The 24455-nt window shown below is 45.1% G+C and overlaps 1 protein-coding gene across 2 annotated transcripts in view; it reads left to right on the forward strand.

The window, feature by feature from the left end:
- Positions 1 to 24455, forward strand: part of PAX7 (paired box 7) — a 148938-nt gene that overhangs the window by 118904 nt on the left and 5579 nt on the right. For both annotated transcript variants that reach the window (XM_073316339.1, XM_073316341.1), the window contains exon 8: positions 23877 to 24123. In XM_073316339.1, the coding sequence (XP_073172440.1) occupies positions 23877 to 24123 (247 nt within the window). The remainder of the gene's footprint in view (positions 1 to 23876; positions 24124 to 24455) is intronic.

Consider the following 24455-nt stretch of genomic DNA (forward strand, 5'->3'; position numbering starts at 1 on the left):
AACCCAGGAAGTCTTGAACCCAAGTCTTCTGTGGCCTAGCTAGTGCTCTAATCACAAGACCATATTACCTCTCTTGATCACTAACCCTAACACGTGATCTCTGTCAGTTCACATGGGAAATTCAAGCACATCAGTGACTCAAAGATGATGCCTTTATTGGAGCTGTAGGGATGGGGGCTTTCTGGGCATGGAGACCTTTGTATCTTTCTGCAATGACCCCTCTGCCTCTAGAACACAGCATTGATGGGACACAAGGAGGGCAGTCAAGTCCAGCCATCTGCAGTCAAAATGACGGGTTTCACTGTGAAGATGGTTGGACATAAAGTAGAAAAATGAAAGGATCACACCCACTGCTTCCACTTGCTAAAAGTCAGAGGTAAAATTCTTCCCACGGACAAGCTAAAATCTCCTTGTTAAGGCTGGTGGAGAGCACTCGGTGCTGTAGCTTTGGAATTCCCATGTCTGGGGTGGAAGGATGGTGTTGGTCCCATGCCCGGTGGAGGCTGCAGGGCTAAGGGGTGCCATGGTAACTGGTTTGAAAAGAGAAGAGGTTCCCCCAAACCTGCAGAGCTGGGGGAAAGAGTGGTGCTGAAAGATTCCAGCCATCTCACCAACTGTGAGGCTGCTGGAATGATGTACATTTTCCCCTCTCACGGGCATCTCTGCCTCCCAGCGTGGCATTGGCAGCGGTGGAGGGAATAGCGCAGGGATGCATTTTGCACGTGTATAGCCCTAAATCCAGTCTGACTCAGAGAAACAATGGGTGATGCGGTTTCTCAGGCAAGGTGGATGCTACTGAGAATAATAGAAGCCAAGGGAAAAAACCCTTCCTTGTTGGCTTAAACTCCGTACCCCAAATCGTCCCCTGGTGAACCAAGCATCTGCTCTCCCTTGATGCCAGCTCACAGACGGACACTTTCCTACACCCCTTTAAAAGATGAACCGCTTCAGTAGTAGGAAAAATATCATCTCAGTGCTTGGAGAAGATACCTCCCATCTCTGTCCAGCCATGGGAAGAGATCAGGAGCATCTTTTGAATGTGCAGAGGCCCCTAATGCTGAACAGGAGATCCAGGCAGTGAGTTAACTACCCTTTGGGTCCATGTGCAGGCAGGCCCACCGGGGAGCTACCAAGCCTCCCGCCCTTCACTTGCATTGAAGGAAGGGGTGACCATGGCTGGACATGGGACACTGGACGGAGAGGGCCAGGACTCTGAGGTGGCACTGAGCGTTCAGGTGCTTAGCTAGCTGATCCTGGCTGATCATCATCTGCAGGGTCAGGAAGGAATTTTCCCCCAGGTCAGATTGGCAGTGACCTTGGGGTGTTTTCACCTTCCTCTGCAGCGGGTGGGTGCGGGTCACTTGCCAGGATTGCGGGGGCCTCGGGCACTGGTGCATCTCAGTCTCTCCTATTCTCTGGTCTCGTTTCAGTTGTTGGGGTTAGTGTACGGGTGCCGGGTGGGGTTGGTGGCCTGTGATATACAGGAGGCCAGACCGGATAATCTGCTGGTCCCTTCTGGCCTTGGACTCTATGGCTCTATGACACCGAAAACAACACCGTAACACCCCCCGCAACCCTGTGACCAACAGGCGTCTCTAGCTGGCAAAGGACAGCATAAAGATGGGGTACCTTCAGTGCAGGAGAGAAAGAGGCAGCAAAGAGAATTCTTCAGATGAAGGCAATCGTGCCCTCAGCTCCCTTCAGCTCCCGCCTGGATGAGACTGGGGGAGGGAAGAAGGAGGGGGAAATAAGTAGCCGAAGAGCGAAAGGTCCCCAGCTGGCTGTTTGCGGCATCTGCACTCAGAGTGCAGACTCCAGCTGAGAGCTATTTCACTATTTATTTACATGTAATTATTGCTATGAGGTGCAGATATTAACACTGTCAAGAGCAATTTGCCCTGACATTTTTCACTTGCTCTGTTCCCTGGCGTTTTCAGAGCTGTTGGTTTCTCTCTCTCCCTCTCTCCCCCCCACCACCCCGTCCCTGTTTTTTTTTTCTGCTGCAGCAGCCACTAACATAGCGCTTCGGCTTTGGCAGCACGCAAGCCGGCCTTTCTAATCCAGCGCCCTTCGCAACTCATTAAACTTTGGAATTAAATTTTGTCCAGGAGAGGCACGGGGGTGGGAGGGGGGTTCCCCCCCCCCTTCTCGCGTGCTCTTGCACCCCGCCACCCGTCCACAGCAGTTCAAGCATTTCCACTCTAAACAAACCGAATTTACCGGTGGCCGCGTTTTCAATTGGAATGCAATCTCAGGCATTAACCTTTGCTTTTGACGCTGCATTTAAAACACAGAGAGAGGTGCCCAATCGTTTATTAGGTAGCGATTTAAAGTGCGTGCGGAGAGCGGTAGGAAAAAGACAGAAAGCGACTGCAGTTGGAGAACGAATATTTTCACCAGGCCCCGTGGCAGCATGGAAATAAGAAAATCCTTGGATGTGTGGGTTATAACCTGTAGCTATCTTACATCTCCTTAGGCCCTCTTTCCTTCCCCTCCCTCCCTGCCCAATCCATCTGATTTCAATAACTTGCAACCATTGGCACTTTAAATTAAGACTCCCAGCCCGCACTCAAACTCTGATTTAATGAGACAGTTATTGTAGATCATCTAATAACGATCAGTTGTGCACTAACATTTACTCACTTAGCAGCGATGTGACAGATACAGGCTTCTTCATCCTCAGCCAGTGTGGTGCTTGTCATCGACTGCTATTTATTTTATATACAGAAAGCCACATTCCTCCCTGGCATGACTCCACTACCACCAGGCATTGATCTGACCCACTCGCTCTTTGTGAGGGTTTATAAGCTGGATGGCAAGGAAGGGTTTTATGCGTATCCCGGCATTGAAGCATCTGTGTTGGAAGAGATCCTGCTTCATACTTATTTAGTCTACATCCGAAGCATTTGATCGGTGTCTATTATATAGCTATATAATTGGGCCCAAATGCTGGGGGCAAACATTTTTGACCTCAGGTACCTGACCCCTGATTTTCAGTGGCTTGGAGCACCCACAGCTTCCCATGTCTCAGGGCCGGGAATCTACACCTGGAGCCTCTTCAAATCCGAGGCCACTTTTGAAAATTTGAGACCATCTTAACTCTTGGCCTTGAGGGTTTCTTCTGCCTTACCGGCTCACCTGCACTGAACTCGGTGGTGCTCAAGAAAGGCAGGATCAGGCCCTGAGTGTAGCATCCATTTGATATCCAGTCTCTGACTACTTTGCCCTTGCAGAGAGGGGGACACAGGAACCTGGTGAGTTTTTCCTGGTTCTGAGGATAGGGGAGGAGGGTTTTCACTGGAACAGGAAAATCCCCCAAATCTGTGCATCTCAGGGATGCATGACAGGCCAGGGCGATCCCTCCCAGAGTAGAAATTCCAGATATACATTTCCAACTGATTCTTACTTGTTCCCATTGGCCATTCAGTTTGGGAACAGTAGTGGGCTACCAGCCTGCTGGTTCCTGAGCTGCTGGTCCCTCTGCAGACATGGAGAGAGAGCAGTGCAAGGATTCTAATGAGATTTCTACTAATGCCCCCTTCCCTCCAGGGGAACTGGGTTCTCTTGGAGATGTGCTCCCTGGCCCTTCCTTTGATGGAAAGAGGGAGATCAGTGAGGGGCTCTGTCAATATTAACATGGGTAGGGAGACCTCTGGGTTTGATAAAGGGGTGATGCCTGGAAAATACCAACCCCTCTGCACATGCGGATCTAAACTTTTTCAATGGAAAATGGGGTTTTCAAGTAAATGCAAATTTTCACTGAAATTGTCTGCTTTCCGTGGAACAATTTGACTTTCTTGTCCAAAAACTGAAATTTTGTGCAGTGAAAAATTCCATTTTCTACCCCCACTCTCTTAAGAAACATTGAGCAGATGTTTTAGGTCAGTAGGTTGTTTATAACCAGGACTGATTAACCGTATAACACCGTCTGCTGATGAGCTTAGATAGTAAACTCTTTTTGGTCTGGGGTTGAAAAAGGTAACCCTTTTCCATTACAAATTTTGGAAAAAAAAATGAAAAAAGTTTCATTTCATTTCAGGTTTTTCAGGACTTTTCCAATTTTTTTATTGAGTGAAACAATTTTTTTCACTTAGTTTCAAACCAGAAGTTTTTGTTTCATTTCAAATTGAAAATTTTAATTTTCTTTCAGCTTTTGGAAACCAAAAATGTTTCCCTTTTTTATTTTTGATTTTCATTTTTTTTCTACCTTTCTCTCCTCTTTTCCCTTTTCCAGAAAACCCTACCAATTTATTGGACAATCGTTTCATTAAAAAAGATGGAACCTTTCAGAGGAAACTAAAATATATCACAAAAAATCATTTATTTTAAAGTCCTGTTTTCATCTAGAAGAAAATGTTGACCATCTCTGTTTGTAATGTCTATTCCTTATTCCTTATTAACCCCGTATACACCACTTATAAATGGAGCCTTAATATAAAACTGTACCTTAGTAACGTGAGTTTTCACAGATAGCATGTCTAAGTGTGATAAGAGCTAAGGAACAGGAGCCAGAAACTTGGACATGTCTATTCCTGGCTTCTTCTTCTCCTTCATGCCCATCCACCTTCTGTTCTTCAGTTTGTCCATCTAGCTATCAAATGGAGTTAATAAAACTGTCTCAGCTTTTATAAAGAACTCTTAGCTCTTTGAATGAGAGCTCGATATAAGAGTAGAATTGTTATTATTTTATTTATTTATTTTTATATTATAAGGCAGCAGTGTTATGAGGCTCACCTCATTACTTTGTTAATGCTCATTAAATGTGAATGGCAGGATGATCCAGTGGTTAGACCACTAACCTAGGTCTTGGGGAGAGGGATAGCTCAGTGGTTTGAACATTGGCCTGCTAAACCCAGGGTTGTGAGTTCAACCCTTGAGGGGGCCATTTAGGGATCTGGGCCAAAAGTTGGGGATTGGTCCTGCTTTGAGCAGGGGGTGGGACTAGATGACCTCCTGAGGTCCCTTCTAACCCTGATATTCTATGATGGGCTCAAATCCCTGCTGCTCCACCACAAATTTCCTGTATGACCTTGGGCAGGTCACTTAGCTTCTCTGTGCCTCTTCTGTAAAATGGACCTGTTAGTCCTTCCCTACTTCCCAGGGTGCCATGAGGATAAATCCATTAAAGTTTGTGACATGCTCAGATACCATAGGGGCTGCCAAAAACAGTGCTGCAGAATTGTAACCTGTTCTGGTTGTCATGCCAGCTCAGCTGTGAGATTTGGGTTGAGTGTTGTGAGTGGGTTAGGTGCGATCAGTCCCCTAAATGCTGCAGTGCCCCATGGATTTGTGAGAGTAAAACTCTTTTGTGGCAGTAAAGCTATATCAGAGACGAGCCCTCAGTGAGGAAAACAGCCAGCCGTTTACAGCCGGAAGAGTTCATCTTCAGCTCAAGTGGAAGGGGGCGGTTGGATTTGGTGCTGTAGCTCTGAATTCTGTCCAGGCTGAGAGCAGTGGTGTCTGTGTGTATGGGCTGCAGTTGGTTACACAAGGGCATTTCTTGGACTGGAAGGAAGTGAGTGAGGTTTTCAGTGTCTATGGAATTCTGATCCCATTGAATTATCATGGGACTTACTGAAGAGTCTTTCGAAAATCTCTACCATAATTCAGAAAGATTTCAAGCCCCAAACCAAACCAGTTGGTTTGAATGTGGCAGACAGGAGGCGGTAGGTGGCTCCTCACCATGTAATGGCAGAGTGAGGGTGAATATGGTTGGCTGAAGGTTTTATGGCTAGTGTCCAGAACACATCCTAGAGACTCAGAAACCAGGATGTAAATAAAATGAATTCCAAGGGTCTTTAAAAAAAATCTCATGATTTTTAACACCCATCTCATGATTTTGGGAGTGGTGGGAGCTGACATGGTTGTAGAATATTTGGGGCTGGCAATACAATGTGTTTCAAAGGTGAGTAAGAGGATCCCGATGAGCCTCCATACAAGATTCTTGAAGAATATTTGAGAATGACACATACCACGACTTGTGCACAGGGAGCTGCTCAGAAATCGGGGTGACCCGGAGGCTAGTGCGGACAGCTGTCGGCGTGATCTCCCCTCGGATTTCCGTAGGATATGGCCAGTGCCTCTCCCCATTGGCATGTCCTCAGCCATTTCCTTCCACACTATCAAGTCTCCCTCCATGGGATCCAGAGCAGGGTGGGGTGGTCGGTAGAGGCCACACAGCCCAGGGTCGCCGCCAGTGGCAGACCCAGAGGGTACAATCTGGCCCTGGGCAAGATGTCAGAATCTGGCTCACCGTCCATTGGCCATGAGCTACAGCACAGCATGTACCCATTCACCAACCTCCACCTCATGAGGCCCAGAGCCAGCAGTAGCAGTGAGGGGGACCAGGGATGAGGGGGGCGAGAGAGGGAAGCAGAAAGAGAATGAGTGATCAGCATCGATGTTGTCAATGTTGCTGGAACTTAACGTATTGTGAGATATGGCAGCTTGTTTGCACGGATGTTAATCAGCCTTTCCTGTCCCCTCCTTGTCACTGCCCCGTCCCTGCCACAGCCAATCTGTGTCCTAATCTCCATCAATTAATGAGGTACACTCTCTCCCCTCTCCCCCGCCAACACACGCACCCACCCTAAAGCTTAGCAGGCCTCAAGAAGAAACAGCCTCCCCCCTTACTTTCCACTAACTCAGCGCGGCCAATTAGGCATCTGACACCCGCACTGGCTGACAAATTGTTTCTGTCATCTGCTCTCTGTCTTTCATTAAACAGGAGGTGGGAGGGGGGAATCGGAAGGGAGAGGGGGATTGGAAGATGTGATCTCCCATGCTTAGCGAGGCCAGATACATTAATTACAAAACGGCCATTTGCGGCATGAAAATGCATTAATTAAATTTATGCAATCATTATCTTTAAATAGTCTTATCTTTAAAATAATCAGCCCTTCCTGAGTCTTCCCTCTCCTCCGCTAAATCGCTTCTAATCCCCTTTCCTCCATTTATCTCTGGATCAGCAGAAGCTCGTGTGCTTTCAAACTTCTTCACGCGCGAGGAGCCTTAAACTTTGCCGGAGTAACGCAGGGCGTGATAGATCAGTCAGATCACTTTGCAGTACAGTTAGGATGGAAGGGAGTGGGCCCGAGCGTGCGTAGGGACATGGTGGATTCGCCATCACTTGAGGTCTTTAGATCAAGATCTCTTTCTACAAGATAGGGTGTAGCTCTGACAGAAGTTGTGGACTTGATGCTGAGTTTATTGCATGAGGGTCCTGGGCTTGTGCCATCCAGGTGAGATTAGGGCTGGGTCTAGGCACACATTTTGTAGCAATAAAAGTGTTTTGGGGGGTGATTTTTTTTTCTTTTTTTTAGTGAAAGAGCTACACTGGTCCTCCAATGTAGACACAGTTATATCAGTATAAAGGTGTCTTATAGCTAATTCCCCCTCCCATATGGGGATAGCTATCACAGTATGAGCACCTTTATACAGGTATATCTGCATCTACCCTAGGGGCATTGTACGGCTTTAACTTCAGCACTCTCGTTAGTTGGGCTGTGGTGTCAATTGGAACTTCTACGTGATGCAGTAATAGCAATAGTAACCGAAAAGGGCTCACAGAAATGACTAGAAATTTAAATAAAAATGGGGTTTTTTTCGTTTGCTTGGTTTTGTTTTGATTTGAACAATTCCTTGCATTGTTTACAACCCAAAACTTTTAGGCTGTGCCTTCACTAACAAAAAATCCCCTATTGGAGTCCTGGTATCAACAAGGCTTTGGGGGCTTTCAGTGTTTTCAGACTAGAGTCCACCAGCACTATTACTGAATTAATTATATGTTTTTATAAAATTCTCCAAGATAGACTAGATTTAAGTGCATGAAGGTGAAACTACCTGGGTAATTAAACTGATGAGGTGATATTCATTGTCCAAATGGAGTGAAACACATAAAGTAAGCGAACAACCTACAAGGCAAATAACAAATTAAATTCTTGACATTATTCCATTTTTAAATCTGAGATGTTAGTAAGAGAGGGAGGGAATTTTAAAAATATTTACGGTGCTTCACTAATTTGAAATTCTCTCAAAGGTAAACTTTATAATCCACACACAAAAATCGATGATCTCTACCTGTCCCTCTGCAAAGATTTAATAACAGCCATGATTGTGAGATCTCATATTACTGTGATCTCAAGATTTAAAATAAGGTAGTATACTCTGGAAAACTCTCAGTATTATTGTTTAAAATACTATGGAATATCATCAGAAACAACCAAAGCTGAACCACCGTTGACAAAAATGAGAAAAGTACTGTGACGTCTTACCCTGGCTTTTTAAATTGTACTTATTCTTTTACTTGCTAATTCACAAAATTCAGAGGATATTGCAAGTTAGTGAGGTTTTATTGTGTGTGGATTATATTCTTTGCTCGTGTCACCTTGCTCAGACCCATTAAAACACATTTACACCAACAGAGAATCTGGCACTGTGATTTTGATAAACGGATGGTGTCTTTTTCATAGCCCCAATTCAGCCAAACATTTCAGCACATGCTTATGTCCATCCCTATTCTGCAAAAAAGCATTTAAGCACATGTTTAAGCCCATTGACGTCAGTTAAGCATGTTCCTAAAAGTTAAGCACGTGCTTAGTGCTTTCCTGAAGAGGGATGAACTGCTGAATGGGTCTGAAGTCTTATAACCAAAGACTTATGTAAAGACTCCAGGATTTGTTCCATTGACAGTATTGTTATTCTATGGTGATATTTTTAGCACTAATTAGGGAAATATGACTAATTCAGATAAAAAGCCAACTGAGCTGCAGCTTCTCCTAAAACATGAACTGACCTGGGTTTGAATTTCATTTTGTAAAACTTTGCTAAACTTTTATTTAATTTTATTATTTCTTCCCCTTTTCATTTTGTGCTTCCTTTTCCCAGCAGGGGGTGAAAATGCCAAAATATCAAGGGAAGGTGCTCCTCAATCTGAGACAAGAAGAGTTAGTAATCTTATTTACACAAAAAAGCCTGTTCTCATGAGATTTCCAGACCAACTACACTCAAGAGGTTTGGGTGGTTCAGAGAAACAGTGGATGCTTATCTCATCTGAAGCTCTGGAACCTTTTTGAGTTTTTGGACTTTGTAGGATTGGGAATTTTAGTATATTGTGGTCATTCATTCCTATCTGCAATATAAATCTTTGAGACAGGCCAATGCAGTGGTGTTTTGATCCAGATCTGTATTAGGTTTAGTCTGCGATTTGGAATTAAGATCCAGTCAGATATAGAGTCAGGGTCAGGATTCCACTGTGTCAAAATCTCACCAGTTTTCTGATATCTTGAAGAGTGGAAATCAGCTGTTCTCACTCGATTTCTGCCATCTTGGGCTGAAATCCCACGAGGTTTCAGTTGCATCAGAACTGTAACTGGAAAACAGTTCTTCCCCCATTTCCTGCATAGAACCAAAAACATAAGGGTGGATTTAAGATCCAAAGTGGAATCCAAGCCCTCCTAATATTTAAAGCATCATTAGATCTTAAGCTCTTCAGCTCTGAGACTGTCTGTATTTTGTGCCTTGTACAATGCTGAATGCATTAAATAATAAATAAATTCACAGGAGCTCAATTTCAAGGTTCTTTTCTCTGGCCCGTCTCTAGTAACTATACACGCAGCCAGAGAGAAGGAAAAAACTCCACTTTCTACCTGGAACTGGGTGGGGAGAGGGACTATGAGATAAAAAAAAGCCCTAGACTAAAATCTCTATCAAGATCATCACTCTCCCATTTACCTTCAGTGGTACCTTTATCCCAATGAAACTCTAGGGTCAGATCCGCAGCTGGTGCAAAGCGACAGAGCCCCATTGACTTGAATATTCTGAGAAGGTTTGAGCTCTGAGTGTGTTTTTTGATTTAGAGGTGGACAGGGAGCATAGATCACCATTGTGCTTTTGAAAATCTCTCCCTGAAATCTTTGTTTCGGCCTCACGCAGCAGAGAGGCCCGTAGAAACCAACTGTGGGGCTGCGAAAAGCCACTTCCACTGGATTCCTGGCTTGTCCTGCGGGACTGAAGGGAAGACCCTTGACTTTAAAACTCATATCTGCTGCAGGTTCCCAAAAACCTAAAATTCTCTCAAGTTGCTACAAGTTTGTTAGGGTGAATGAGCTGAAAAGGAGCCGGCCTACCTTTAAAACGCAAAACGTCCCAAGAAAGCTGGGAAGCAAGAGAGCAAATGAACAGACAGCCAAGCAGGTGGCAGTATGGGATGCTGCTAATTTTCCCTTTCTTTCATTCTTTTGCCAGCCTGAGTTATTAAATGGTTGGTTTGAGTCTAGCTAGCATTGCAGTGGCTGAACTTATCAGGGTTATTTCATCTCCCCATGACCTCTCCATATTTACGATGGGGACCCTGAAGGCATTGGCTTGACTTAACTAGTGTATCTTACAGTGCAGTTAAGCCAGGCCTTAACTGATTACAGCCCTTGATTGATCAGAGAGGGGAGAGAGAGGAGTTCTAGAGGAGATACGCAGGGCTATCAGTGCACCAGGCAGCTTTGCCTGAGGCTGGGATATGCCACTCGGGGGACTCTTTGTAGTGCAGCTTCCTTTCACATTTATAGATGCTACCCTCCACACTCCAAAAAAAAAAAAAAAAAAAAAGAGGGAGAGAAGCAGAGAGGGGAGGTCTGGGGAGGACTCAAAGGATCTCAGGAAATCTTGTTTGGAAGCAATAAGTCAGCACCCACACTCTATTACCAGTGTCCGCAGGGGGTTGTGATAGTGAGTGAGCACATATCAGCTTAGCTGAGAATTGAAAAAAAAAATAGAGAGAGGAAAAAATGGCAAAGAAGGGAGAAGAGAGGAGACACCTCTGTGGATTTTGGTTTGGTTTTGTCAGTCTCTGGTATGCTGATGATAGGAGAGAGCTCTCAGGGGTTGAATGACAGAAGAAGTTTATAAACCAGGTTTAATTTGCTGGGACTTAGCTATCCTGTTTGAGACCCACGTCCAGCCTTTATTCACATCCAGCCGATGCACCGCAACAGATTTAGCGGGCACCCTTTTTTGTTTCTTGCTATTGTAAATCTCTTGCCAGCCCCTTTCTTTCCAGCCCCTTCTCCAGCCAATTTCAGAGATCACCCCAGGATGGACAAACAGTTGCAGAAGATAAGAATAAGGTGATCCCCAAACCTTTGTCCATCTCTAAAGCCAAACCCAAACTAAGCCCTTTTAAAGATTCTGAAATGTTTGGGGGTTCTTACTTTTCGTCGTTGTTCCTCTCTGCTTTTGCATCCCAGGTGACCCTGTGAGTGCTGAAATGCCATGAGCAAGACTGTTCTCCAGACAGCTGTCTCCCAATCAGAACCTGGAAATAATTAAATTAGTAATTTATCATTTTGTGGATAAAGTGCCTAACCCGTATGCCTAACTCAGAGGATCTCAAACTTTTTCATAGTTGCACCATGTCTTAACAAAGAGATTGTCCCATGGACAACTCCCCTCCCACTCCACCCATGTGGCATTTTACATGGAAATATTTTTTGGGGGGGAAATAACTTCAGGGAAGTGTTTAATGTATGTTTAGCTTCTTCTAATGGAATCTAGCAGCTGGAAACGAGGAGGAGGAGCCAGTCCCATGTGACCAGCCAGCTCTCTTGCAAGCCATAGTTTGAGAACCACTCACGTTACTTATTTGTTACTCCTCTGTTTAAAATGTTTTAGCCATCCAATCAAGGAGCACAAAAAGTACCATGTGACTTAGGTAACCAACCAACATAAATAACTAATGGTCAAAAAGAATACTTCAGAAACAACTCATAAGCTGGAAAAGCTATTCAATGACCCCTTACAGATAGGGAATGTGTCTGAAGGAAATCAGGAGTAGTTCACGAGCAATTCATTAGCCAAAAGGGGAAATAAATTCATAACAGACATAGGGCTCGATCTACAGCTGGTGTAAATCAATGTAGCTCCATTGAAGTTGATGAGGCAGATCCTCGTTGGTATAAGCTAGCATATCTTCAGGATCTGTCCCATTATTTGGTGATGAATAGCTTAACAAGATCTATGTTCAGAGCTTCAGATGAATAGAGCCCTGAAAATTTGCAGCTATCCACTTTATATCCACAGACTATGTTTGCGGATCGCGGAGCAGATGCGGATATAAATTTTGTATCCACACAGCGCTCTACAGATGGAGGGGGAGATTCTGCTACTATTCCATAGGAGAAATTCCATCCCAATCCTAAATTTATCAGTCTGTTCAGATCAATGCATGTGATCAAGAACCTCTGCTATCTATCAGTGAATCCCATTTATAACCTGAGATACTATTGAGCTTGATTCTCCTCTCACTTACACCAGTGCAAATGTAACTCGGCTACAGTCAATGGGGTTACACTGATGTAAAACCAGCCTGAGAGGAGAGTCAAGCCCATTATCTTTGTTCAGTATTCTGAAAATGCTTCCTGGGCAGAGCCGTACACACATTAATTGACCCGTTGGTGTGGGGGAACCATTTGTACGCATTTAACTAATCTTGGGGCTGAAATTATCAGAAGTGACTAGTGATTTTGGATGGCTTACCTGAAACACCTTAAAGAAAGGTGTTTCGATTTTCAGAAGGAGGGTGATTTCAGGTATCTCAAGTTGGGTGCCAAAATCTCTAATCACTTTTGAATCTCTTGGCCTGAGGTTTCTTCCATCTCCAGGGGAAGTGTGTCCATGTCTGATTAGTTACCATAAGTCCATATGAACATAACTGGAATCCTCCTTTGCCTTAGGCAACCTACTCTAACATAGTGTGGCTCTTTGTTGTTGAGTCTGCTACTACTTCTGATACACTGGATTTGGTCCTTTTGCTCAAGGGATAGAGACTCATGCTTCTAGATCCAGATGTTTTGGGTTCAAGCCCCACATGTAACAATGCCCTGGGAAATTAATCTTAAGCTAACCAAGAAGATTCCCCATCACCCTTCTTACTTTCTTAGGGACTTGCTCTGAAAGGAGATCCCCATTCTTTTTTCCAAACTGTCCGAGCTCAAGTAACTCATCTTATCATCATAGCTAAGACCCACCTTTGAATAGTTTAGAAACTTTTCTCTGGACCGTCTCCATAATTTCTACATCTCTACAGTAGCAGGGTGTCCAAACCAAGAGGCAGTTATCCAGGTGGAACCTCATGATAGCCTTGAATAATCAGGTAATAACTTCCCATTGTCTTGTTTCTAATACTCCCGTGGTGCTGCCTAGAATCTTATTGACTTTCGTTGCTGCAAGTGACACTGTATTCCCAACTTTATGTCATTCCCAATGGGAATCCATAAGTCTCTTCCATTGTCAGTACATGCCAATTCTTCATCCATCAGTGAATAGGTCAGCTTAGGATTTTTAGACCCAAAAATAAAACTGCTCATGTCCATTTCATCAACTGTTCCCTAAACCACTCCCCTTATGTATTTAAAAAACCTGGAAGATGTTTTCAGTCACTTACGGTATTAATGGTATTTCTGATTTTATTGCTGGCTGTCAAATTACACCACTCCCCATGCACAGGTCCACAGTGAGCCACTTATGAGAACATTGAAAAGGGAGACAGCATAGTCGAGTATCATAGCGCTGGAGCGGGAGTCGGGAGTCTCGTGTTCTGTCCCTGGCTCTGTCAGTGACTCACAGCGTGACCTTGAGCATGCCCTCTCTCTGCATGTTTTTGCATCAGAATGATACTTGCCCTTCTGTGTAAAGCACTTTGAAATCTGCAAATGGAAAACGCTATCAAAGCAAAGGTTTGTTATCTGAAGACATCTGAGATACCACTCTAGAGACATCACTGCAATCCAGCGCCATCTGCAATAACCAGCTTTGGCTTCTGGCCATTCAATATATATTTATCCAATCAAGATACCTGAGTTTCTGAAACACGTTGACTAGTATAGGAATCGAACATTGTTGCAGTGCTTCGTCCAAAGTTATAATAAACTCTGGATAGATAATATTTGAACCATTCCCTTATCAGTTGCCTTACTGGCCTCTTGTTGATCAAGAATTTTCCAATTTTTATAAGACTACATTGGTTCCCATTCTCTTCAGCCCTAGACACCATGTTCTGATACTCAGATCCCATGCTGATGGTTGCATGATAAATATCTAGCAAGGCAGAGCTCATTCCACCAAGCTATCTTTTATAAGGTAATAGAGTCCAGGGGTGAAATCTTGCCCCACTGAAGTCAGAGCTGAAACTTTTATTGACTTCACTCGCGCCAGGATTTCATCCCAGTCATTTAAAATCTAATTTAAAAGCTTGATTGCATTTTACATAACTTAAATCTCCAGAAGTAAAACACACTCTTCTAAGATAATGTATTTGGACCCATTCTGGTTCCCACTGGCCAATGGACTGACTCTGTTTGCTGAAGTTACACTAAATGACCTACGATCATTTTGATTAGATCTTTCTCAAGTTGTGGATATATGAGTCCTTATCTAGTCCTCTGCTGCCATGCCTGACTGCAAGGATATATTTAATTTGTACACCTGATGGGTTACCATACTCTTCACAGAGTTCCTTCAGTATGCCGGGATACAACGCATCTGGGCCTGGGGATTTTTAGAAGTTCAAAATTAAGTGCTTGGTTTTGTAAGTAAAGTGTTGATGATTACAATATAATCATTGTATTTCTCTACCCATGGGCACATTTGGTTATAGTCAACTTCCTTTAATGTGAAGATCTTTGGGTCTCCATATTATTTATTTATTTATTTATTTATTTATTATTTATAACTTTATTTATCTCCTCCCAAGTCTTTCATCGGTCCTACAGTAACATTTCCCTTCTGCTACTGTTTAATGTAGGTTTAAAATAATCTGTTCTACCTATAAGAGTGGCCATACTGAGTCAGACCAATGGTCCATCTAGCCCAGTATCCTGGCTTCCAAAAGTGGCCAATGACAGATGCTTCGGAGGGAATGAACAGAACAGGGTAATCATTGAGTGATTTTTTGAACCCAGTTATACTTTTGGCCCTATGACACTAAGATATTAAAAAGGTATTGATATGAAGAAAGATTAGGGCTTATTCAGTAGGTGAGAGGGGTGAGATGAGGTGAGAGGGTCTCAAAGTAGAAATGGGAAATATTAAGTTAGGTACAAATAAACCATCTCTGAAATGACTTGGGGAGTAGAGAATGAATTTCCAAATGCGGGAACTGAGTCACCTGTACTGATGGTGTGGATCAGCTCCTTGTATTGGAATTCAGAACAGAGGAAGAACCTGCTCCATGCAGGTAGTGGGTCTGGAGGAACTGACATGTTTCCAAGAACACATCTAGGGCTCTGTCAACCTTTTCCTCTTTCAGCAATCTTTGCAAATGCTGAGATAAGTGAAACTAAAGGGAAGAGATTTACAGGTGTCACCACAGAAGTCAAAGTTGGATTTTTCCTTAGAGGGAATCTTCTAGTGTTTTGTCCAACCTAGTTTTAAATGTTCCAAGTGATAGCATTTCCCCTCTTTCCCAAGTGAGGGGCTTTCCGCTTCATCCTTTAGTAGACAATTCCACTGCCCAATAAATACATCTCCCTGGCAGGATGTTCTTCTTAAAGTTTCCCTTTTTGAATGTCTTCCCATTACTCCAAGTTACACTCTCTCGTACAACACTGTGTAAGATTTCTGCTTCGTTGGAGTTTGCACTCCAAATATTTGTAGAATGTTATGGCCTTCCTTTATTCACAATTTAGCCAAGCTATGCATATTGAGGCCAACATTTTCTAAAGTAGCCATGGATTTTGGATGCCTTAAGGTGTCTGAAGATGGACACCCGACAACGGAGACACTCAGAATCACTTGAGAAACTATTAGCCTTAAGCTCTGTTCTCCTTTCCTCCAGAGCCAATCCATCCAGCCTCCTGATCATTTTTTGCTGCTCTTCTCTGAACTCCTTACAATTTGTTCATATCTTTCTGGTAATGAGGGGTCCAGAAGTAAATGCAATGTCACCATCCTGCTACATGATGTGATGCCTCTATAAATGCACCTAAAATTATATCAACCTTCCCTGCTCCCCTTCCCCTGGGTATCAAAAAAATGACCACATCTATGCCCACCACCAATAAGGATTTACTTTATCCGCTCTTTAGGGAATGATCATAGGGTGCAATTTTCTGCCATTGGTTATTCAAACCCAGCACCACCGGTATCTTTTCTCTCTAGTTCTGATAGCCATTTTCCTCGGGGTTGACCTGGTGGCCATATCTTGCTCATCTAGTCTTGGTGTCACACCTGTCTAGCCTTCACATTACATCAGTCTAGCAATCTGCTTATTGGAAACCTCACACTTAAACATGAAGGAAGTCTGCTGACTAAGTACAAGATTCATGGATGGGATATGATCAGCCACCTTGTGATGAATGAGGAGACTTCCTTCTCCCTGGTAGCTGTCTCTCCTTGCAGCGAGTACTCTCCTCCTTACATACTGACCCGCTGCTCTTTGGTGTAACCATTTGAACGTACACAAGTTGTTTCCAGATGTCTCTGTGCCTGGGAGAGGCATTGTAGCAGCAGTGAGTTGGCAATCCTAGCCCTTAATTGTTTTTCCGCCCAGTGCCACATTCTGGTGTTTGTTCTTCTGGAAGTAATGGTACAAACCAGGGCACCGCGCTTCAGGGAGAGCAGGGGCCGCAGAGCTGCCCATAGGGGTCCCACCTTTGCAATAACAACAATAATGTGCATTGACACAGCAAATTTCATCCCTGGATCTGTTATTATCCTCCATTGTAAGCGGCAAAGAGAAGTTAAGTGACTTGCCCAAGCATGACATAGTGAACCAATGAGAGAATTGGGAATAGAAGCCAAGTCTCCTGGCTTCCAAGCCTGTGTTTTAACCATTAGCTCACACTACCTCTCCCACATAGCTTGGGCAAGGTCATACAGTGAGTCCGTGGCGGACCTGGAAACAGAATCCAGAACTGCTGGCACCCAGCCACCTGCTTTGACCCTCCCTGCACACCATGGATATCATTTTCACAATGGAGAGATTTTTGAAGGAGGCTGTATAATTTTCTGACTATCATTCAAGTTTGTAGCGAGGCAACGTCAGACTATGATGGGGCAATTGAATCTCATGCTTCAGGGTATAAACTGATTATCTTCTGGGGTCAGAGAGGAACTGATGTTAGCCCCTTTCTCCCCCACTGGTCAGGTGCATTGTGGGAGGAATTTCTTGCCTTGTTCTGCCATATCATATGTGGGCGGTCACGCTGTCTGGAGTGGCTCACGACTGTGAGTGCCTACTTCAGAGCAGACTGTCAAAAAACAGGGCAGACACCCCAAACTGGTGGTATGTTCTATAATTAGCCAGAAACAAATGAGAACTCCTGGATCACAATACTGGTCTTATAATGAAGTCACAGATAGTCCCCTTAGATTCTCCACCCTATCTTGCTACCCAGACAAACTGGATTTTGTGATAAAAGGTCACTCAAACCAAAAATCACACCACTTCAGGTTGCTCCCAGCCCCAAGAGACCAGTCATTTCCCCCAGATCAATTAGTACTCCAGATCTTACACCAAAGACAACACTGGCAGCCAATTCTATAGTAAACTATCTGAAGGTTTATTAGTTAAGAAAAGGAAATGAGAGTTATTGAGAGGTTAAAGCAGGTAAAATAAATGCATGGCTGAGTCATGGTTTGTAACTCCAAATGGTGATAGTGATGTAATAAACAAAATAAACAGTCTCCCAAAAGTCTTTTCTGGGTACCCAGGTTCTCTCAGGGGATCTCTGCGTTGCATCTGGTACACTTCCCTATAAGAGTCCAAACAGTTCAGAGATGAAGGATCTTTCCTTGAATCCATGCATCTAGCATCTTCTCACAGAAAACACGCTGACAGGGTCACTACCCACGTGGGCTTTTCCTTTGATGACATAGAGTGAGGAATGCATTTTCAGTCTTTGACCTCCAGTCATCACACACAGTGACCACTCGCTTTGAAATGAGCTCTTTTCTGTTAGCGTTCTTCATTAGCATTCTACAAGGCTTCTTTCTCCTTTGACGGGTTATTTTGTTACAGGGATCTACCCAATGTAAATGTTTGCTACTACATTATAACAGGATGCAGATACGCGAAAACAATGTTAGTAACATCCCATTGTTTTTCATGAAGTTTAAACACCAAATACACTCTGATACATTTAACAATCGCTTTGATCTATACTAATTCACAAGTGAATTGGCCTGGGGCTTTGGCATGAGTCCGCCAGTGTCACACTGGCCATTGCCAGAAACAAAGTGCAGAACTAGATGGAGTGATTGCCTGTGGGATATCTGCAGTCCCTTTCATGGCTGCTTTCCCCAGACCCTGTGTAATGACACTAGCCAGCACAGGCTGTTAGTTCAATCTAAGAACTAGAGAGAACCACAGACTCTGTCTGTGTCCAGCAGCCTCAATGAGGAGTCCCCTTCATATTCATTGCAGCCTGTCTCCTCTCCAGAGCAAGGGATAGTGGATGACCTGATCCTGTTTGTTTTCATGTTTGTGGAGGTGCACCCCAATGTACTGCCTCCCAAAAGAAAGATCAATCATTGTGCAGCTGACAGATTGAAAGATTCCCACATTGTCCTTCTCTGACCCATTTTCTAGCTCCTTAGAAGCTGTGTCGGGTATTATGTGTGTTGAGTTGGCATAAAGGCATTTGTGTGTTGGGAAGGAAGCAGACGGGGATTTGACTCAAGGTTCACAGGGTGGGAGCACCCTAAGTTTGTACTCCCTTTCCACACCGAGCAAAGTGGGCAAGAACTAACCTGGCCCTTCCCCATCCTGGCAATGAGCAGCTGGAGTGAGGGGGAGAATATCAGTGAAAACAAGACAGGGCCAAAAGCAGCAACTCCAGCCTCGGGATGCTGCAGGGGTCTCTAGAGTTAACTGTATGGAGGGGATATTTGGGGCTTGTCTTTCTTCACATTTCTACAGATCATGAAACTTACATAATATTCTCTCCCCTCTTCCCCCCCACCTCACCCCGCTCCCTTTTGTATATAAAAAAATATCGCCCCATCACTTCGCTGCCTCTCAAACTCCTCCCCCACAACACACAAAACCCCCGCATACCTACCCACACAACCTCCAAACCTCAAAATCTGGAGCCCTGATTGCAGAGATTGAGGCTCCTAATTGCACTTCACTTTCCAAAGCCGCATTCGTTTATCATAAAGGGTGCACATTTCCCCTGCTACAGTTTCCACGGCCAGAGGCCCTGAGGGCCAGCTCAGAAATGGAGGGAATTAATTACATTTTTTAAACTCCCCTTCTTTTAAAGTACAGGAGAGAGTGATGAAACGTCCCGGGGGGGGCGGGGGGGAACTGGGGGACCGCAGAGACGATGCGGGGGCAGTGGCAGGAAAGGAGGTTCCTATTATTTCATCCAGGAGGCTCCATTTTACCTTATCCTCAGCGCCCCTCCACCCCGACACACTGAGATCCTCCTTTCCCCCATGACAAGCAGTCTCCTAAAAGGGTGGAAATTAGGCCAAAGCCTCATAGCACCATGGCCATTATTGACTTACCCTTAAGTGCAAGCTCACACCAAGCCTGTGACTGATTTGGGGCAGCAGCAAAGGAAAAGGAGATTGGGGGGGGGATTGACAAAAGGGAGGGGAAGGCAAAGCTGTCCATTGCCATGATTGACAGGTAACAGATTTCCCTCCAGATAAAACCTTACAGATGTGGAGTGGGTATTGATTTTTAGTTAGTGATGGTAATGCACCAAGAAGTAATAAATTATAGGAAAGCAAGGTCAGAAAAGGAAAGGTAAAAGGACTTTGCATTCTTAAGGAGGGGATTACTCCATCTGCCCTCCACTTCCCCAAGTTCAAAAGGTTGCTGGAAAATGAGTTGCACCAGTCGGCGTGAAATGCCAGACAGTGCTAGCCTGCCCCCAAGCTGGAGGCCTCTTCTTCACCCCCTCTTGTGGAGGGTGTTCAACACTGGGTGGCTGATGTCAGCTGGGGTGGAAGAATCCAGGGTCCACCTCTTGTTATTTTTGATACAATAGCATCTAGCGATAAGGCTCCCCAATGTACTAGGGTTGTACAAACACATAGGACGAGACAATCCCTGCCCCAAAAAGCTCAGAGGCTAAATAGACAAGACAGACCAAAAAAGCATTTCACAGTTGGGGAACCATGGAACAGAGTGTTTGAGAGACCTGTCCAAGCTCACACAGTGACTCTGTGACACAGTCCACTACCTGAAACACGCCACCACCCTTCTTCCCTTAGAGCCATGTGGGAGCATTCATCTGGAATACACTGCTGTCTTCTTAGCTGATGTTCTTTGCCTAAGAGTACCAGGGATCTAGAACAAGAATCCACATCATGGTTCAGGGCACAGAGCTTCAGAATTATGCTGCTGGCTCCTCTGGGTGCTGATATTCTGGGACCCTTTTGGCTTCTAATATAATAACAGTAATTGCACATCTGTACCATAGCATCTCATGTCCTAGGATCTCAGAGCTCTTTACAGGCATGTATTAATTCAGGATCTCGACACCCTTGTGAGATAGTATCAATCCCATTTTGCAATGAGGAAACTTTAGAGAAGTTAAGTGGCTTTCCCACGGTGTCACAGAGAGTCAGGAGCAGAGCTGGGAACAGAGCGCAGGAGTCTTGTCTTCAGCTGCATGAAACTCGGCTGTTGTTTTTTGCAGAGATTCAGGCAGGCTTTTCTCCAGTTTCAGCTCTCACAGGTTGGGATAATGTGGGCCTGAGACTTGTTTACACTAAGACCACTTCACCTCACTCCATCTTGTCAGTGTGCCTGAAAGTGAGTGTAGTTGTAACTGGCACCCACTTTGAGGCCCTTTTACACTGCCAGAGTACAAGCGAGGGTCAGCCCGAGTTTCACCTTACGTTTTTGAAAGCTCATAGAATCCCTCAAACTCAAAGTGAAAGAAAACCACCCAGTTCCACATGATTTCTACTTGCAGCATCTCTGAATTTGTACTATGACCAAATCTTCACTTGCACAGCACTACAAGCAGTGGACAGCTCACTAAGGAGTGTAGGAGGAGAGAGGAGGCGATATCCTCGCCTTCAGTTAGCCGAGCTATGGCTTTCCAAAAATAATTAACAACAGCCATTTGTGCACCTGCTCCTAGTCATGAATTGAATTTAATATCTCAGTCTGGCCCCACATATGCCTGGGACAGGTGCCCTAGATGTATGTATAATAATAAATAGCCAAGCCACTTGCCTCATTGATGATCAGTTCCTTCTGAGCCAATTCTCCTAGTCATGAAGCTCCTGCTGTACCATATGAAATCAGGTTACACTAGACCAGGGGTGTCAAACAGACAGTCAGCCAGTCTGATCCAGGCTGCCTGATGCATTTGTGTGACTTGCGTGTCCTATTCAGATTCCACTTAAAGCAGAATCTCAGCATCTATTTAAAGGGAAAAAGCAAGTTTCTTTGACCCTCGTGACGGTGAAGAACACTTCCAGATATGAACGGAAGGAAAACCAATGCAGTGTTGCCTTCCTGAGTCTTCAGAGAGCCTGAAACAATGGCTCAGAGAGGTGTAAAATCCCCAGTCCCTATAAATCTCATTAGAATGTCAAACTCAAATGATCGCACTTAAACGTCAAGATGAACTATTGCATAGCTGATCATTTCAGCAGCTGGAATGTGGAAGGGGGTAGGAGAAAAACCCCAGGAGGTTGGAAACAGGTGTTGCTGTAAGGGAACATAGAGGGAAGAGCAGAGGAGACGCAAAAAGACAAGGAAGAAGGGGCGAAAGGAGGTGGGGAAAGAAGAGAAGTGAAGGGCAGAAATAGTAGTGGCCCAAAGGGACACTTATTTTTCTACTGAGGGATCCAATAGTAATTAAAAGTTTAGTTAGCATTTAAAAGCCAGATTGATCCCATTGGGCATCCGGTCCAGGACTTAAAGTGGATTTTGGCCCTTTCCACCACAGAAGTTTGACACCACTGCATTAGTCCATCCTGTCATCTGAAATCAGCTGAGCTCCCAGAGACTGTTAGAGTTCTGGGGGAAGTTAGGACCCTGTGCTATTCACGTTGGGGCAAAGATGATAGAAACCCCTGGGATCCCAGGGTGAAGAGCCCCCTTATCTGTATTGTACCTGGAATCAAAGGAGGCAGTATGCATCTGGAGCCAGAGGCCTAAAAATATAGGAATTGCAATTCTGGGTTCGACCAGCGATCTGTCTAGTCCAGCAACCTGTCCCCAATACCAGCTTGTTCAGAGAAAGATACAAGAAACCCTGCAGTAGTGTTATAGGATAACCTGCTCTCAGAGAAATTTCCCTGCTAATCCCCAGCAGCTACAGGCTGGCATAAACCATGATGCAGGAGGGTTTACATCCCTTTCCAAAAATGTTGTGGGAAAAGGCAATGAAGTTCTTGATGATACATATAGCTAAAGTGTGGACAGCTCCATATAGTATGTACAGGGCTTTAGGATATGTAGCACTTACTGCTGCTGGCTTTGTGATGCCCTGGCTCACACAGCCTGGGGCTGAAATAATGTGCAAGGAAGAGGAGGAACTCTGAACCCCCCAGCCCAGTAGACCCCCGGGTAGGGGTTATACTGATTTTCCAGCTGATAGGCTGACACCCACTCCAATCCCCCATCACCTTCTTCTCCTCAGGGTTCCAGCCATTGCTGATCTGTGAATCCAACGCTGAGACAAATCCCCGCGAAGGGACTCAGCCTGCCCGAGTCGGGAGGTGACGCTGCGTCCAGGGAAAAGGTCTTTGCTGGACTCCTGAGTCCTTCCAGGGGAGGGGGAGGGTGAAAAAGCAAATGTCAATCCGCCCCCTCCCCCCCCCCATCATTCAGGATAAACTCCTGACTTAGCAAGGGCAGGGAGGGGAGGAAGGCGATGGGGTTGAGTAGAGAGGGAAATAGCTGTTCTATGGAATCCCCCCTTGTGTCATTCCGAAGAATGAAGCCTCTGCACAATAGCTCCCCAGGCCACCGGCAGGGGATAAAGGGCTCGTTCTGCCTCTTGCTGGGCTGCAAATATTTTCAATTTGCCACTTTAATTGATGTCAATAAGGTTATGCTAAATGTGGAGATTTTGAACATTTCTGCTTTCGAGCTCCACACTGGCTCCCAAGGTGACCGCTGCCCATCCCCGAGCGAGCAGCCAGCACAAATGCCGCAAGCCTGCACTTACCCAGTGACAGGTGACGAGATCAGCCCAGCTGCGTCAAAGGCGCCTCTCCTCCCCTCAGCTCCTGGTCAGGGCTCCCGGCCTGCAAACACTTACACACTTGACAACCACGAGGAACCTCACTGATTTCAATAGGGCTGCGTGTGGTAGTAAAGTTAAGCAGGTGCTCAAGGGTTTGTAGGATCAGGGCCCCGGTTCCTATCCCTATAAGCAAACTGACTCGCTCCATCCTGCTCCTGTTTGCCTTCCAAACACCTCTCTTCTAACAGGCATTTTCTCTGCAAAATGAACCAACTGTGCTTACAGTCCCAAAGTGGTAAGATAGTTTAGGTGCAGCCTTAATTACATTTTACAGCCAAGGATAATCCTGAGATGGGCTGAGCTTCTACCAGCAATTTAATCCCCTTTCCTTTACCTGTGCTTTTGGATAGGGGGTGGGCGAGTTCAAATCCCCAGATCAAAGCCTGCTCTTCCGGGTTGGATCCGAAACCGGGAGGTTACTATTCAGATCTGGTTCCGACAGGAGCCCAAGATGGCAGAAATCTCATGACTTTTATTCTATCTTTATTTGACTTTATTCTCCAGGGTCTTCAATCTGGCACCGTTTGGCAAATGTAAACTGACTTAAAAGCCACCATAGATATCGGCTGTCACAAGACCACCTGGAGGCAGATCCTGCTGGATCTAAGCGTGCTGTCTTCATGTGCCCATCAACAACGCTTTCCCCTTTTGCTTCCCCAGGTGATGAGCATCCTAAGCAACCCGAGCGGCGTTCCACCACAGCCCCAGGCTGATTTCTCCATCTCTCCCCTCCACGGTGGTTTGGACACCACCAACTCCATCTCTGCCAGCTGCAGCCAGCGGAGCGACTCCATCAAGTCTGTTGACAGCCTCCCCACCTCGCAGTCCTACTGCCCTCCCACCTACAGCACCACTGGTTATAGCGTGGACCCCGTGGCCAGCTACCAGTACGGACAGTACGGACAAAGTGAGTATCGATCCCACCAGAAAGTCGGCTGGACTTAAGCAGAGTTAGGTGGGGGCGGGGAGTTGGGGTAGAGGAACCAGCAGTCAGATGGGGTGTTGGCTTGGATTCCCATGGATGTTTGTACAGAGAATCATTCTTTAGGGACTAATCAAACAGACACCATCCCGCTCTCTCCGTGCTCTGTACAGGGTCCCCCACTCACTTGCCATCTATTGGAAAAGTCTGAATGAAAGATATTGAATAGAAATATTTATATTGTAAGGGAAGGAGGGGTACCTCCAGGATCCCTCTGCTTCCCCATCTCCTACTTCTGCTCCCTCAAAGACCCTACA

This window comes from Lepidochelys kempii, chromosome 18 (genome assembly GCF_965140265.1).
Source record: "Lepidochelys kempii isolate rLepKem1 chromosome 18, rLepKem1.hap2, whole genome shotgun sequence".
NCBI classification, from domain to species: domain Eukaryota; kingdom Metazoa; phylum Chordata; order Testudines; family Cheloniidae; genus Lepidochelys; species Lepidochelys kempii.